Below are 15427 nucleotides of genomic sequence, written 5' to 3'. Positions count from 1 at the left end.
TCTACTCGGCCGAGCAATAGCAATAACTGTACCATCAATGAAGCCTGTGCAGGTGTCCAATGCTTCACATTTATTTTTGATGGCACATGCGTATAGCTCGGCCCTTTCACTAAAGAAGGTAGAATCTATGTCTCAGAATATTAAATGTTGACGAGCTTCCAAGAAACTTTCCATTCCCTCCCAAAATATCTCTGACAGTTGCCCTCCATGCTTCCCGAACAGCACCTCCATGTCGCGCCAGCGTGCAGGTGTTGTCAGACGTCGAAGTAAGACACATGTTACGAGAAGCGGGGAGCATACGTAGCGATTCCTGGTAGTAATGTCCCTTTCCCATGCAATTGCCGTCACCATTCGGATTACATCTTGCTTGCGGAATCTAAAAAGAGGGAGGCAACATACATCTATTAAAGCATTGAAGTTAAAAGAAAAGGAAGAAAGAGAGATGCGGTTAGAACGTTCAGAGAAGCGGAAGAGCTCACTTTGCTCGGACATACAGCGTTTGACACAGTGCATCAAAACAACACTTGTTGAAGAAGGTGAAGGTAGATGACGTCGTGCCATCAATACACGCAAGGCTGCCCTCCATTTCATTGCCCTTGCTGTGGCAAGGGTCACGGAATGGTCGCGCTGACGTCCTCTTGCCATCACTTGGCGGGTGAATGCTATCGATGATAGTACTCCTATGCAGTTGCTCACGTTCTACTTTGCGTATATGCTCGATTGTACTCATGACCAACCCCCCTATTGGTTTGTGAAATTTTAGTCATATCCGTTACAGAAATCCTTTTGCGTAAACCCTAAAATGTAGAGGAGTCCCCGGCAGTTGTTTTGAATGACAATGAGATTACTCAAATTCGTGAGCTTGCGCGAAAAAGAAAACGCAATCGGCTAGTATTTTTTAACATTGTGGAGGGAGTGCGATTGCGCCTACATGTTCACGTACATTTCCAAAAGCAGATGCTAGCAGAGCAGTGGTGCGCTTTGTGCGGCATGAATGTTAAGAATAGTAGCAGTTACATAGGACATCGTTCATCATTTAACTGCATTCAATGTGAAATACATTTGTGTGTCAGGACGTATCACGGAATGCGGAGGTCCTGCTGGGACATGTGGCATGCTAGCAAGAGGCTAGAGAAACGTGAGATAGAAGGAAGAAGAAGTGTTTCTCGGGGCAGGTCGGACCGTTTATCCGAAATATCGAATTCCGTGGGTGAGACTTGGACACCTCCGCGACCCCGCAGAGATCAGAAGCGGCTCTCTGATGACTCTACAAAGCCCCATACGAGGTCTGTGAGAAGGCGTTTGTCCTCAGACATGCGCAAAAGTAGTTGGAACATCTCCATATGTACGATGTATCGTACATAGGTCATTTTGGGAGCACTAAAATGGTCTTCAAGTAGTAGTTTTCCAGGGTCATAAAAGAATGGTGTAATGGTCCATGTTCGCTGAAGCTTCGCGCGTGTACCGTTTATGCCCTTCTCAGTTCGCTTGTGTGGTCGAGTGGTCCCATAGAACTCCCAGGGATGTACTCTCGACCGTTAAAGTTAATGTACGGTGTACCATACATTACAATTCAACAATAGGGATATATTAGACCTTCCATGCAATTATTCGGTGAAAATGAGAGCATCTGCCGTTCCAGAGAACACAGAGTATACACTAATTAAGCTTGCATATACCTGAGTGACGTGTAGTGCACTGCCACACCTCATCTTTTGCTCGGGACACCTGTCCCCGGCCAGCGCGACCCCTTCTCCGTGGTACACTTGTACCAGTCGCCACGTGTAACCGGACATCAAGGACCCTATGTACAAGTGTCAATCCCTACGTGTAATGGGTGTCATACCCCCTAACCAAGAGGGTTTTCTCGGGCCACCGCCGCCGTATAATGTAGTATTTTTAGTTTAATTAATTATAGCTCGGACGTCAGCTAGTATATAGCCGACGTCCGACCCTAAGTAAACGACCACGAAGGCTTGGGTCCACAACCTGAGTTTCTGGAATCGGAGGCGTAGCCTCGCGCCGGTCCCCGTCCCACGACGGTATCACGCGAGCTATCTACGTCCCCGATTCCCACCTACCTCTACCGCGTTTTAAAGTATCTTCAAAACGGATTTCTGATTCGTTTTCAGCGTGGAAAAGGCATGTGGGAGTGAGGCACTGAATGGTGCGAAATTGTTTCATTGGCTGACAATGTGCAATTTTGGAGGTGCTGTACAATTATTGCCACCACTACATCCTCCGTTCAGTTATCCGTTAATCAGTCAAAGATCGCTAATCTAACCAAAATTCGGCGTTAATGGGAAAAGGCATCTCCCTTGCACCTCTCTGCAATCAATATTTTTTTGAACCGTATTCTGAAAAACATCCTGGAAGTCAAAGCGCTCACTGACAACGTGAGGTCTCGATCTTTATTGAAACCCACATACTACGCGCCAAATGGCGCCTCGTTTTCCTCATCGGAACCGTTCATGTTCCTGAAACGCACATCCATCCGCTGTCGGCGCCCCTTCGTGTAGCGTTCTTGTGCTCTTCGCCGCTTTCGAATTCCTTCCTCTCCAATTGTGTAAAGCTTAGTCCTTACTGTCTGGTAAAACTCGTTATCATCGCCACGTATTGGGTTCAACCTAACGTGATAGTTAGTGAGCGCCAGACAATAGTGGAAATTCTTGTCGTAGCTCCCTTCATTCCATCGATAGTTGTGGGAAAGAACTTCCGACAAGCTGCACATACGTCCAAAGTACTTCTCTACAATATTACGGTCAGACGCCACATCACCATTAAACCGCAACCTCTTCTACCAGCATCATCCTATGTGCTGTATTTTTTCTAGGGAGGACTACACGGACGTACTCTTCAGCTCCTTGGTATCCCTTTTCTGTTGACACCGCCCAATGCCGACGAAATGTGTCACCCAAAATTCCCGTGTCCGGTCCATGCCTTTCTTCCTGAGACTTGCGCAGAGCAGCAGAGTGAAACGAATTGTTTCTGTACAAAATTCCAATATTAGCCACGGCACCAGGATGGTGTTCAGAGCATCCAATTGCCAGCCCATTCGGCAGGACAGAAACTTCCGTTTTGTACCCATGTAATTTGTGCTTCCCACTGTAGTAGCCTTTCGCCTCTTGGTGGTTTCCCGTGGGACGGTTCGTCTGGTGGAAGGTCACGTCCGTGGCGTAACGCGCATACTTGAAGTTGGAGAAAACACTGTTTTGTTCCATCAGTTTTTTCATCAAGAACTTCTCCTCTGCTTTCACCGCCAGAACGGTAAAAAGTTCCTCCCATACCACTTCGAGGTACCCTGTAGCAAGCTTCTTGAACGTGGGTCGCTTGATTTTGAACATTTGTCCCAAAAAGTCCCATTGTGCTCCATGCTTCATGACTGTGAGTAACATGAACAAAACATCCTTAGGGCGTTGAGTGGACTTGCGACTTCGACCAAAGTTCCAATTGGTAGTGACGTGGGCAACAAGCGAGTCCCAAATGTATTTGAACTCCTGCGGACTAAAGTTGATCATGTCCGATATAGAGCGCGACCCACCGGACCGGTAGAAGGCGTTGAAAATTGGACACGGGGAGTCAGTCTCATCATCTGATTCGGGGGCGATCGAGGTATCTTGGAACACAGAAAGCGCGGTGTCGCGCTGAATAGCTGCGTCGGCAAGAATTTGAAGGGCAGCAGCTGCGTCGTTTGCGGTAAGGCCTGTGGTCGTCATATTTGTTGAGAGAAGTGTCGACCAGAGCCCTGAAATGGCGTTGCAGAGGTGCGGCGCAAGTGCTGTCTTCGAAATGCGAACATAGCACCTTACCAGCTTTTGCGCGGCCTTGCGTTTGGTAAAGTATCTGCAAGTATTCGAAAAAGGGCGGGCTTTACATTCACCAACGTGGTTATACAGTACCCTCGCGATAACTGCAACACCTGGGGAGACCCCCCTCTGTTGCAGTTACTGCGTGGTTTCAGTTAACAGGCCTTATGATAGACCCTAGCATACATCCAATAGGATTCCAAAATCCGAAACCTCAAAACGTTTACTTAAAAAACAGATCTATTTTCGACTGCCTTTGGCCGTTGACCATCTGTCGCCTAATCCAAGCCTGAATATTCTGTAACCCACTCAACACGCCACTTGCTGCACTATTCGCTAGGCAAATGGGCTTGGTAAGAGCCAAAGCACGAAGCTGCTCCTTCATGAACGGAAGTACTACCTCATCGTCAGACTCGCCTTCCTCCCTATCCTCCATAACTTCCTCCATAACCAGCGTATCGACCATTGCTTCTTCTGTAAAATACTGTACACAGTCATCCTCGCCAATTGGATTCAATAGTTCGGCAACACTCATCCTTGTACGCAGCGGCACTAAACTTTCAACTTGCTCTGCCAATGCTTCCTCTCCATAGAATGGAATTTTTTGAACTGCCAATCCACCCATCGATGCACCCCCTATCCCCAGTAAACCAGTATGTTTCTGTAGTATAGTGGCGGTCGCCAGCTATGAGCTAGCTCGAGGAAGAGGTAACAACCAATAGGGGGTGTCCCGCGGTAGATCGGGACTGTGGTAGAGCAAAGGGGAGGTACGTCGGCCGACTGTAAAAGCACGACGTACTGGTCGAAGTGCGGACCCGGAATGGGACCAGCACTGGAAGGGGTGGTGTAACAACACACAAAACAGGGGGGAACCCGAGCCTAAAGACTAGTGTCAGACACGGGCGGAGCGCCGAGTAGCGGAAACTCCTAGAGGGAACGAGCGGGACAGATGTCAATAGTGCCGCCAAGGCTAGAGGCTTGTCGTAGCCCGCGACTTGACAATTGTCACAATACAGGAAGAGAGAAATAGGTCGTGCGACAGTAATACGCCCAGGCTAGAGGCCAGTCTTAGCCCGCGTGGTCGCAACGACAGAGTAAAAAGGAAAACAATTGAAACGTCGAGCGACAGTAACACGCCGACGTTAGAGGCTAGGACTAGCTAGTCCTAACCCGCGTAGTCGCACGGACGGAGGAACGGAATAGGTAAAGTAAAGGCAATAGAAGCCATGGAAATGTCGCAAGACAGATGCCGACAATGTCGCCTAAGTCAGAGGCTTGTCTTGACCCGCGGTGTCGCACCGTCGAAGGAAATCCGCTCCCAAAAGATCCTTGACTGTTTACTGTCATTGCCCGGCGCCGTCGCTTAAATAAGCGAGGTCGCGGGGTCTTGGACATTGTCCGTCCTACTGTACTACTGTACTCTATGGTGCAATGCACTGTACTATGCCATTACTACTGTACCTTGTCATATACAACCTCCGGGCTGTACTGTATACAGTACGTCATCGGCCTGTAATGCCCCCGTGTAGTTCGTCCGCCTGTAAGGCACACGTGTCGTCCATCCGCCTGTAATGCCCACGTGTAGTCGCCCGCCTGTAAGGCACCCGCGGCGGCGGGTGCTGTACAAATTACAAATCTGCGCTGTGATACCACAGTTTCCTGCAAATTGCTTATAATAGAACTGTCCAAGTCCGTCCAAATGGACTTTATTCACTTCATGGCAACCAAAACATTCACATTGTAAATGTTTCGGACATTCTCATCAATTAAATCCATCGCCCGATCCATTGGGAGTTGTCGATATCTTAGTTTTAAGGCAGCAATTATCCCGGCGTCTAGTGGTTGGAGCTTCGAAGTTGTGTGCGGCGGGAGAAAAATAACATCAACGTTCGATAGAGCAGGTAAATAGTCACCTGATCCATGGGCGCTGCAATTGCCAATCAAAAGAGCAACTTTGCGGCCTTCCTTATTCCCGAAATATCCATTGAACCGCTTCAGCCAACTAAAAAATAAAGCCGTCGTCATCCATGCCTTTTTATTGGCGTGGAAATCAAATCCTAGCTCCTGTCTGGTCTTCTTTTTAAATACTCGAGGACGAAAAGAACGCCATATTGCCATCATCTCGTATTTTTCACTGCCATCAGCATTGCAACAAAATAATGAAGTAATTCGGTCCTTCGCCTTTTTACGACCTGGTAGCCGTTCAGTCTCAACTGTTTTATCTGGAGCCATTTTAATAAAAGTCCGCATTCTTCCGCATTAAAAATGTCTTTAGTATCGTAATTTTCCAGTCTTTTCTTGATTTTCGGTAAATCACGAAGTACGGCTGCCATATCAGCGTCCCCGCTTTCCCCATGAGATCGGAAAATGCGCAGTCCCCATCGAGATTTGAAATTGTTTAGCCATCCCACAGAAAATTTTAATTCGGATTTTCCGCATCTTTAACCCTCTGATTCGCCTGATCTTGAATCCTGCAAGCTTTTGAGCAAATCATATCGCCACTTATATTGACCCTCCTTTCTTGCTGACTTATCACCCAACCAAACAATGCTGTCTCTAGGGCATGGTTTTTTCCCTGCCTAATTCGAATGTTTTTGCCATTTCGTGGTTTTGACCTGTTAATAAATTGGCGGAGTTCTTTAAAGTTCGCGAAATGGTTTCTCGGCTTTGAAGCTGGGTCAGCTTAAATTTTTCCTGCGCCCATTTCGAAATTTTCTGCAAAGTCATTGTATCACCTTGGTTTTTTTGAAGCGTCACATGCTCACAAATTTTTTTTGGGGCGAGGGTCAACGAAATGACAACCATTATAGGGCAGTAGTGGAAAAGGGGACAGTATTGCTGATTTGCGGACTCCACACTGTGGAGGGGCTTGGGCGAATGAGGGGCAACTTGCACACATTCTGCGACAGTTTCGGAGGTCTATAAATTGAAACAATAGCTGTGTTTGGTTGTTTACTTCTGCCGATCATGGAAACGGACACTTTTTGCAACGGTTCTAACTGGATAAGTAACGGTTGGAACATATTTGGGCCAAATTGAAGCTCTGGACATTTCTTAGGGCTGTTGCAGTCATCGAATCTGAAACGGTCCTATATTTTTATAATGTTTTAGCTACTACGGAGATGGTTCCGCAGTTGGCGTTTCATTTATCGAGGAGTTGCACATACAGTACAGTATAGGGGATTGCAGTTATCGCGAAGGTACTGTACTGCATTGTGTCTTCTGCCAAATATATGTCGGTGTTTGATCAAAATGCCGATCTTTACTCTGCAGGTCCGTGTTCTGACAAGATACAGTGTCATTTTGCAATTAGATTAATTTTTACAAGACCACGCTCATTAGACCATTCACGCAAATTCCCCCGCACAGCCAAAAGAGCCAATTAATTGCTGAGAAGACAATCATTTTTGATATATGATCAATTAATACATAAAAACCACACTAACTGTAAATATGGTTGGCATTCTGGACAACAAACCCACCAATCGACGATACGTGGTCCATTCCTCGACTTCGAGTGAATGTGAAAGCGCGGCATGTGAAATCGTAATGCCCAAGTCATTCGACAAACGAGTGGGCCACATCGCAATGCAAGAACTCAACGCGTTTCTAAAATTCTGAACATGCGATTCTCCCGCCCTCCTACAGCGCACTTCTACCTCGTCTTCCACACCTTGACAGCCCCACTTCCACATCTCTCCCAATCCCTTCCCACACCTCGCCATCTCCACACCCCAACCTCCCACCCCCCTGCCAGCTCCTGCCCCACACCCCCGCCGCTTCACTCCTCAAAGGCAACTTCCCGTTTCGGCCTCCTTCCCCTTCTCTTCCCGGTGGTGCCCTTCCCTTCTCTGTCTCCTCTCCCGTCCCCGCTGTCAACTTGGACCGCTCATTTCGTGCTCTAATCCCCCCTTTTATTTCCGTGTCACGCTCCCCGTCATTGCCAGACGAAGCAGTATGGCTTGCTTCTCGTCCCATGATGCAGCACAAGCTCTGCATCTGCTCTCCGCCGCCTCTATAGATCGCCAAAATGAGCTGGAACTGTTCGAAAATGACCGCCCGAACGACAGTGACGAGGATAACGGGACAGATGACCCCATTTTCGACCGCTTCTACGATCAAGGAGGTGCGAAGGCCATTGTTGAGATGAAAAATTTCAACCCGACCCAATTCATTGGAATTTGGGCTGCGTTTGAAAGGCTGGTGCTGGAGAACTACAATGTTGGCCGAGGGCGAAAGTGCGCGCAGACACCTAAGGATGTACTGTTTATGACTCTAGCAGTTCTCAAGCATGGGGGTACTTGGGACTTTTGGCAAGAATTTTTGGCCAGAAAACGTCTGCTTTTGAGAGGATGGTGCTTAAGTTCATACAGCTTCTATCTGAAGCTGTTTATGATCACTACGTCACAAACCAGACAAAGAGATGGTCAATGAAAGAACTACAAGCGAATGGGCACGTTTTTAAAAACTACCCCATGGCAAGCTACGCGACGGATGTCACATTTCAGCCTGCCTTCAGGCTATTCGGTACTGTAGAAGAGGGAAAGCGGTACTACAGTGGAAAACACAAGTTATACGGATACAAAGTCGAAGTGTCAGTCACGCCAAATGGGTTTGCTGTGGGTTCCAGCATGCATGAGCCAGGGTCGGTTTCGGATCTCGTTATATTTCAAAAAATGCTGTGGTTTCATCGGCGCACCAAGCGCAAGAAGACTGATGAATTGGAAATCGTGGACAACGGGCCGCTGGCAGAGAGATATCCTAATGAATGGGCTATTCTGGCGGATAAAGGCTACCAAGGGGCTGGTGAGTTTTGCCGAATAATTCACCCCAAGCGTAAACCTCAAGGTGCATTTTTGTCACCTGCGGACGTGTCGACGAACAAGTTCATATCGAGTGACCGTATTCTGGTAGAGAATTATTTTGGGCGTCTATGTGTGCTTTGAAATGTGCTGGGGTCTAAGTGGAAGTGGTCAGAATCAAACTATGACTCAATTTTTCGTCTGTGTCTGGGTCTGACCAATTTTCACATACGGTGGAAGCTGCTTCGTGATGACGACATGATTTTATATCGGCAGCTAACTAGTAGATGGTATCATATTGGGAACTCGCAATTGGAACGGCGTCGACGGATACAGAAGCGCTATCGTCAGAAACGAGCGGACTTCGTGGAACGACGGTTTCGTGCGGAAGGTGTTCGGGAGCTGTTTGGACGGGAGCACAGCGAAAGCATGTAGGGGCAGCGGAAGGATACTGTAACTGGGTAAAAGTATCATTTTTGCAATTGATTTTGGCGCATTACTGTAGAGGCCGTTGAGTTTGCTGTTGCTGTTCATTACAGCGTGTTTCGGATCACCAACAAAACGACCGAGACATCCCGCAGTCGCCCCTGTTCTGCGCATTTCCCCGGCACTTGCGTTGGAGACCTATTACTGAACATGAAGTTTCGTGTTTACACAGAAAGCCGAAAACTGAGTGAAAGGTCTACTGTACTATGCATGCACAGTGTCGATTGTTAACCGGGCACCCCAATTAACAATCGACCTGCTCGTAGTGTTGCGTCCCGGTATTTTGTCTAAAGGTCTATTGATGTCCACATTAAACTGATGGGCATTGAAGGCATTGCGGGTATCTAGCTAGTCTTGCTGCGGGTTGCTCTTTTCAACAACCATTCCACACCGGGTACATCTGGCGGCTCCCTGACAAGGTGTGCTCTGAGCCTGGTAAGCAGTATCGACATAAACAACAGTGTGAAAAAGACGTGATAAAACGAGTGCAGGACAACAACGACAGATAGGCCAGCTTGCACTGCAGACATACCCGGCTCGCCAAAGACCACCCTCCCAAGGACCTTGTTAGCAATGTTGCCCATGAAAGTCAGCATGGCGGTAACTTGTATTGCGGCGGCCTTCCACGCATTGTACCTTAAAATGACACTAATCCAGGCCAGCTGCAACGCAAGACCGACACCTTTGGCGAGACCCCCTCCAAGCAACGTCAATTTCCAGCCCCATCGATACCACAATGCACGGGAATAGGTAAGTATTAGCAACCCCGTATTCAAAAAGTACAAACCAGCATACAGCGGCCCCATGACGGTAAATATAAGAAAGACGGAGCACAACAGGGTCAAATCCGCAAACCTGAGTCCAAACCTCGAGGCGACATACATTGCGGGGAGCGGGTAAAACAGCAACAAAACCGAATCCATCCTCAAAATGCGACCGAGGTACCAAAACACAGTCGTGATGGCGGTCATAGCGCCGCAGAAGACGTATGACAGTGACTCAAACTGGGCCGGGTCAAGGCGACCGAGCCTGCCCGCGGGCGGGATGGCCTCTGGATCATACTTGTCATCGGCGCGTTGCTCAAACTCCAGAATAAGTTGGCGCCACTCCTCGTCCGTGATTTCGGGCTTCGGGGCGGCGCGCGGTGGGCGAGAAAGACGCGATCGGGAGCGCACAAAGGTGAGCAGGCGGTTCGCAAACGATGGGCGCCTCGGTTGCGGGGCGCGAGGGGGGCGCGACAGCGGCGGGCCGCAAGACGTCAGGTAGAGCCATGCGACGGTTGCGGAACGCGCCGCGTCGGGCAATGACATGCGCTCGTCGGCGGGGGAGGTTGGTGGCGATGGGGATGAGGGCCGCGCGGGGGCAACGGGTCATGGGAGAAAGATGGACGGATCAAACGGGGAGATTTCGGAAGCTGTAGGGGAGAGATAGCACTTTTTAGTGTGACATGACGATGTGTGCACTGCTGGCGAGCCTCGGATTGTAATGTATGATCAAACATTACAAAAAAGGGGCCTGCAGACAGCCAAGACTGGCTGTCCAAATTGAGGCAAAACACAAGGAAATCGAAGCTCCAGATTGCTGTTCGTTGCGGCCAAGTCGGGGTTTATACGTTTGTACTGTACACAGCTCGTGTTAAACCGCTACGGGCCCATGCATGCCCGCGACTAGCTCAGCCAAAAGCCTTGCTCATGTTTTTTGAAATTCTACAACGTGGAATCGAGGTGGTGCAGAGAGGCAGGAAGTATCTGTGACCTTTGTGAGGGCACTTGATATCGGGCTTTTTCGATAAGGAATGCATCCCCGTTTTTTCGGAACCCTTTGTCTTCATACACGTGCTTCGCACCGAAACAGGGCGAGTGGAAGTTAGCATGATACCGCTCTACACATACGGTACGTCGGGGTTGGGTGAGGAGTAATTCATAATTACTCCTCAGGGACGCCAAGCGTCGTGCGGGGATGTCTCATTGCAGCGTGATATTGAAGACCCTACCTTGACTTTTTGTTTCTAAATTATCAACAAAGCAACAACAGTAAGGCAATCGCCACCCCACACCCGATGCGCCCGCACACGTACAATACCGCCTCTGTACGCCCGTAGAAGTTCCGTCCAGAGCGGGGCGGGCGTGGTTGCGGCACGCAGCGGGGCGCTCAAACAAGGGCCGCCACACGCGCGCCCCTCGGGCTCCACTGAAGCCGTGTGCGCATTGCATCGCAACTCACCTGTGCTCGTCGGGTTGCCGCAGCAACAGCGGCCTCCTGGACGGAGCTGGAGGGACGCCCCCTCGCCCCCCATCGGTCCCCTCGGGCCCGATTCTAAGCCACGGCGCCCCCGAAACACGTCACCACACGCCCCGCTGCCCCTCCCCGGCATTTACCGGGCCACGGCGCTCGCCCCGTCCTGTCCCATCCTCAGGTGCACTCTCATCGCCTTTTCATATCAACCAAACATTGCCAACCCCGTACGCACAATCTCATTCCAGACACGCTTGCTCCGCTCCCCCAACTGCATCCTCCTCTCCTGCCACTCCTCCCCCTTCTTTAGCTGCCATCTCTCGACTTGCCGTCCCCTCTACTCGCGCATCCATTCCCCACGGACACTCTCACTCCCGTTTGGTGAACTCCTGCCATCGCTCTTGCTTCTTCGTCGCGTATCCGATCGCGCCCGCATCGATTCCGTTCTTCCCTTCTCTACAACCCAACTCGTGCCTGTCTATACCTGCTCACTGTGGATCGCCAAGTCATCCCCCGCATCCTCTTCCCCCCCTTCCTCCCCTAACCATGTCTCCATCCCTCCTGCCCCTTCTTCTCCTACTTCTCCTCCCTCTCACACAAACCCTGGACTTGGCCTCCCACTGCTCCTCTCTTACCCGCCCCGGCGAGTGCCCATGCTCTATGCGCCACCTCGCCTCCCCCTCCTTCTGCCTCTCCCCCTCCTCCGCTACGACCTGCCACCAGCGCCCGTGCAGATTCCGCTACGTCTGCGACTGCGCCGGCACGACTCTCTGCCGCGCGCGTTTCGCCGCCCCACCTCTCGCTTGCACAGGCCCACTTGCCGTCGACGGGCAGTGCAAGTGCGCCCGCACTACCCTCCGCGTCTCCGTGGGCGCGCAACCCACGATCTTGGTCCCTCTCAGACCGTTCAGACAGCTCCGCAAAGTCGCCGACGTCTTTTCAAAGGGCTCTAATTTGTGCTCCGAGCGCCCCGCCTTCTGGGCCACGCGGGAGGGAAGGCAGGTTCTTGACACCCACTGGAACCGCGTGGTGAGACCACAGCACGGTGTGCCACTCGGCCGAGGGGGCTTCCCGCCGCTGTTCAGGTTCGGGCATCGCGGTCACGAGGTTTCGTTCAGCTCGGCGGCGCAGATGAGCGAGGCGCTGTCGAGTGAGACGGAGGCGCGCGGTGAGTTGCGAGGGGACGTTACGGACGGATCATGGCGCAAGCTGGACGGGCGTGTGTCCGAGTGCGCGACGGCCGTGGTCAACGTGCGGTTGGCGTGGCACGGGGTGGGGACGAGACGCGAGTCGGCGCCGCCTGCATTTGACGTGGCCGGGCGCATGGTGCTGCAGGCGTGCCCGCACTTGCCAGCGTCGAATGCTGCCGTCGGGATGAGCGTGGGGAGAGTGCTGCAGAGCGCGATGCTCGCCACCGGGGAGGAGAGGACGGAGGATGCAGGGTTGGGATATTTGGAAGCGATGCAGGCTTGCAGGGCGATCAATCGGAATTTTGAGGGGTGTCAGGTGGATGTTGGGTGTGTGGCGGTTGTCATTTAGCATACTCGTGTCGGTATCTTGTTTTGACTAGACGGACATGGCTGTTTGGGTAGGGTCTGTACATAGGTAAGTGTTAAAAGTGAACCCTATCAGTAGATTTATGGGAAGAGTGTCTGATTTTTCCTGATTGATAACTTACTGTGTGTGTGTGTGTCGTGCACGAAGACAAAGGCTGCGGCAACTTGCAAGGGTCCGAGCGGTACACGTTGTACACGTCGTACAGCAAGAGGTATCAGCAACTATCGAGACGGATAGCGTACAGAATGACACGTATCCAGTGCTAGCGGAGGTCCGCTGTTGATTAGATGTCTGCTCTGTATGGCAATTGGCCAGACACGTAACTCGAGAGCATTAGGAAACGGCGGCTGTCGGCAAATCGAGTCAATAGCAAACACTTGGCGGAGTTTAGAAGCAACTCGTCTTCAGGGAAAGCTAATTGATGTGATTTTCGTTGGATTTGATTTGCTGCGAAATGATCTGGAAGACTCCTCTCTCACACGAGATCGAATCGAATCGCCGACAGTGAGGGCCGTCACCTCGCGTGCCCATGTGCAACGGCAGCCGTCGTCCCCATGACACTGTCCTCCACACCACGACGCCTCTACTCGGTTGTCGGCATCATGCATGCAACTCCTGTGCCGCCAACCAAACATCGTAAAAAATTTCTACCTTTCTTTTCTTTACCCGCACAGGCGCAAGAACGGCAATCCATCTCAAACAATCTTGGCACCACTACCTGTGCCCTCAAAGCTCTCTCAGTGCATCTTCCATCTCAAACGTGTTTGGAAAATTGAAATTTCTAGCATGCATTTCTTCGCCAGACTCCGAAAATACTCCTCTATACAAATCAAAACTGCAACCTCCACAATCCCGCCAACTATCTTGCAACCCTACCTTATGAACACCACCCTAAACTAAGATATTACGCCACCAGCAACTGTCTCTAGTTCATCACTTTGCTGTTGTTGCGATTGGCTCTTCTTCTCGTCCGCCACTTCCTTGAGTTTCGCAGCATTCTTTTCGCAAAACGCGTACCCTGCCAAAATCATTCGTCGCCGTCTTGCCATGGGCGATTGTGGTCGTCGCGATAGATCCACAACAGTGTGGTTTGAAGTTTCTTGTAAAAATTCAAAATCCTCCCTCAAGTCTGCCTCCAATGTCACCAGCGCCTTTTCCGGTATCCCTTTGTTCCGTTCACGAGCACTTGCCTTTTGCTCTACCGGCTTGAGCATCCGACAGTGCTTTTTCAGTGGACTCTTTATCCCAGTCTTGTTGTGCAACGCAATCCAGTCAATGCCCTTGAACCAGCTGTGCTTCTTGATCTCGTCAAGTCCCACTTCCCCAGCCCCTATCCGCTCTTCCGGCTTACGCATGAGAAGCTTCTCCAGCAAGCTTTTACATTCCTCCGATAAGTGCCGCGGGTAGCAGATCGGTGCTTTCTCGATGCGCTTGTAGATGTCGGTGCGATCGGAGCTGTGAAAAGGGGTGCGTCCGGAAAGCATCTCGTACAATAGTATTCCATACGTCCAGATATCCAACGTTGTGTCATACATGACCCCGCGAATCATCTCTGGAGCAACATACTCCCTTGTGCCACAAAAAGTGTTCGTCTTTTTCACATATCCATTGGGAGCCTTGAGAAGTTTTGACAACCCAAAATCGGCAACCCTTACGTGCCCGTCTGCATCCAGCAATATGTTCTCTAGTTTCAGATCACGATAAACAACGCCAAAGCTATGGATATGCTCCAAAGCCAGTAGAATCTCAGCAGCGATAAATCTGGCGACATGTTCGTCCATAGGTTGAATCCTTCTCTCCATGTAGCCGAACAGGTCACCGCCAGGGCAGTACTCGGTGACGAGGAAGAGACGGTTAGCATTCTGAAAGGCATACTTGAGACCGAGGACGAAGGGATGTCCTGCAGCAATCTGCAAAACTAAACGCTCGTCGATGGCGTGGCGATAAGCATCGTCCGACTCGTACACGCTGCTCTTCTCGATAACCTTGAGCGCAAGACTCTTGCGTTCCTCCTCATCGCGCACGAGATACACACGTCCACTAGCACCTTTGCCGATCTGACGTTGAACGGAAAAGTTGGACAAGTTCTTGTCGGGGTTTCGCTTCGCGTCCGCAAAGGACTCGACCCAAGAATCGCGGTCTTCAGGGCCCTGATCAAACTTCAAAATGACGCCCGCCCAGACGGATATCCCGGGAAGCAAACGGACTGTGCCCTGTTTCTTGACGAAGACGCGCACAGCGGGAAGCACGATGACGACGACAGCTCTTTCTGGCACAAAGGCGGCGAGCTGGACGAGCTGATGCTCTGAGAGCGCGGCGAGATTTCTCGTGGCGGTGTCATGGGTGGCGAGACTAGAACCTCGGCGAGCCTTGTAGGCATCTAACAAAGCGTTGATAGGATGAATGAGCAGGACATTGTGGTGCAACTGCAGCCAGCACTGTGTGAAACGCGCGAGGGGGCGATGGGCCGCGTGGAGCCATGTGGCACGGGAAAGCGGGAGGGCACGGACGAGAGAGAGAGATGGAGTGAGGGTGCGGACG

General features: G+C 50.9%; 2 protein-coding genes across 2 annotated transcripts in view; both read right to left on the bottom strand.

Moving 5' to 3' along the window:
* Window positions 1-9438: 9438 nt before the first annotated feature.
* CHC_T00003088001 (hypothetical protein) lies at window positions 9439-10404 on the bottom strand. Its single transcript, XM_005714147.1, has one exon. The coding sequence runs from the start codon at window positions 10402-10404 to the stop codon at window positions 9439-9441; it is 966 nt and encodes a 321-aa protein (XP_005714204.1).
* A 3378-nt stretch (window positions 10405-13782) lies between these two features.
* Window positions 13783-15427, bottom strand: part of CHC_T00009230001 (Serine/threonine protein kinase) — a 1869-nt gene continuing 224 nt past the window's right edge. Inside the window, exon 2 of the mRNA XM_005714146.1 lies at window positions 13783-15324. Within this exon, the coding sequence (XP_005714203.1) occupies window positions 13783-15324 (1542 nt within the window). The remainder of the gene's footprint in view (window positions 15325-15427) is intronic.

This window comes from Chondrus crispus, genomic scaffold (genome assembly GCF_000350225.1).
Source record: "Chondrus crispus Stackhouse genomic scaffold, scaffold_172, whole genome shotgun sequence".
In the NCBI taxonomy this organism is placed as follows: domain Eukaryota; phylum Rhodophyta; class Florideophyceae; order Gigartinales; family Gigartinaceae; genus Chondrus; species Chondrus crispus.
Note: the sequence above shows the minus strand (reverse complement) of the source record. Positions and strands in the feature narration are given on the sequence as shown.

Excerpts from the sequence above, each read along its gene's own strand:
- CHC_T00003088001 (XM_005714147.1), bottom strand. The coding sequence starts at position 10,404 with ATGTCATTGCCCGACGCGGCGCGTTCCGCAACCGTCGCATGGCTCTAC.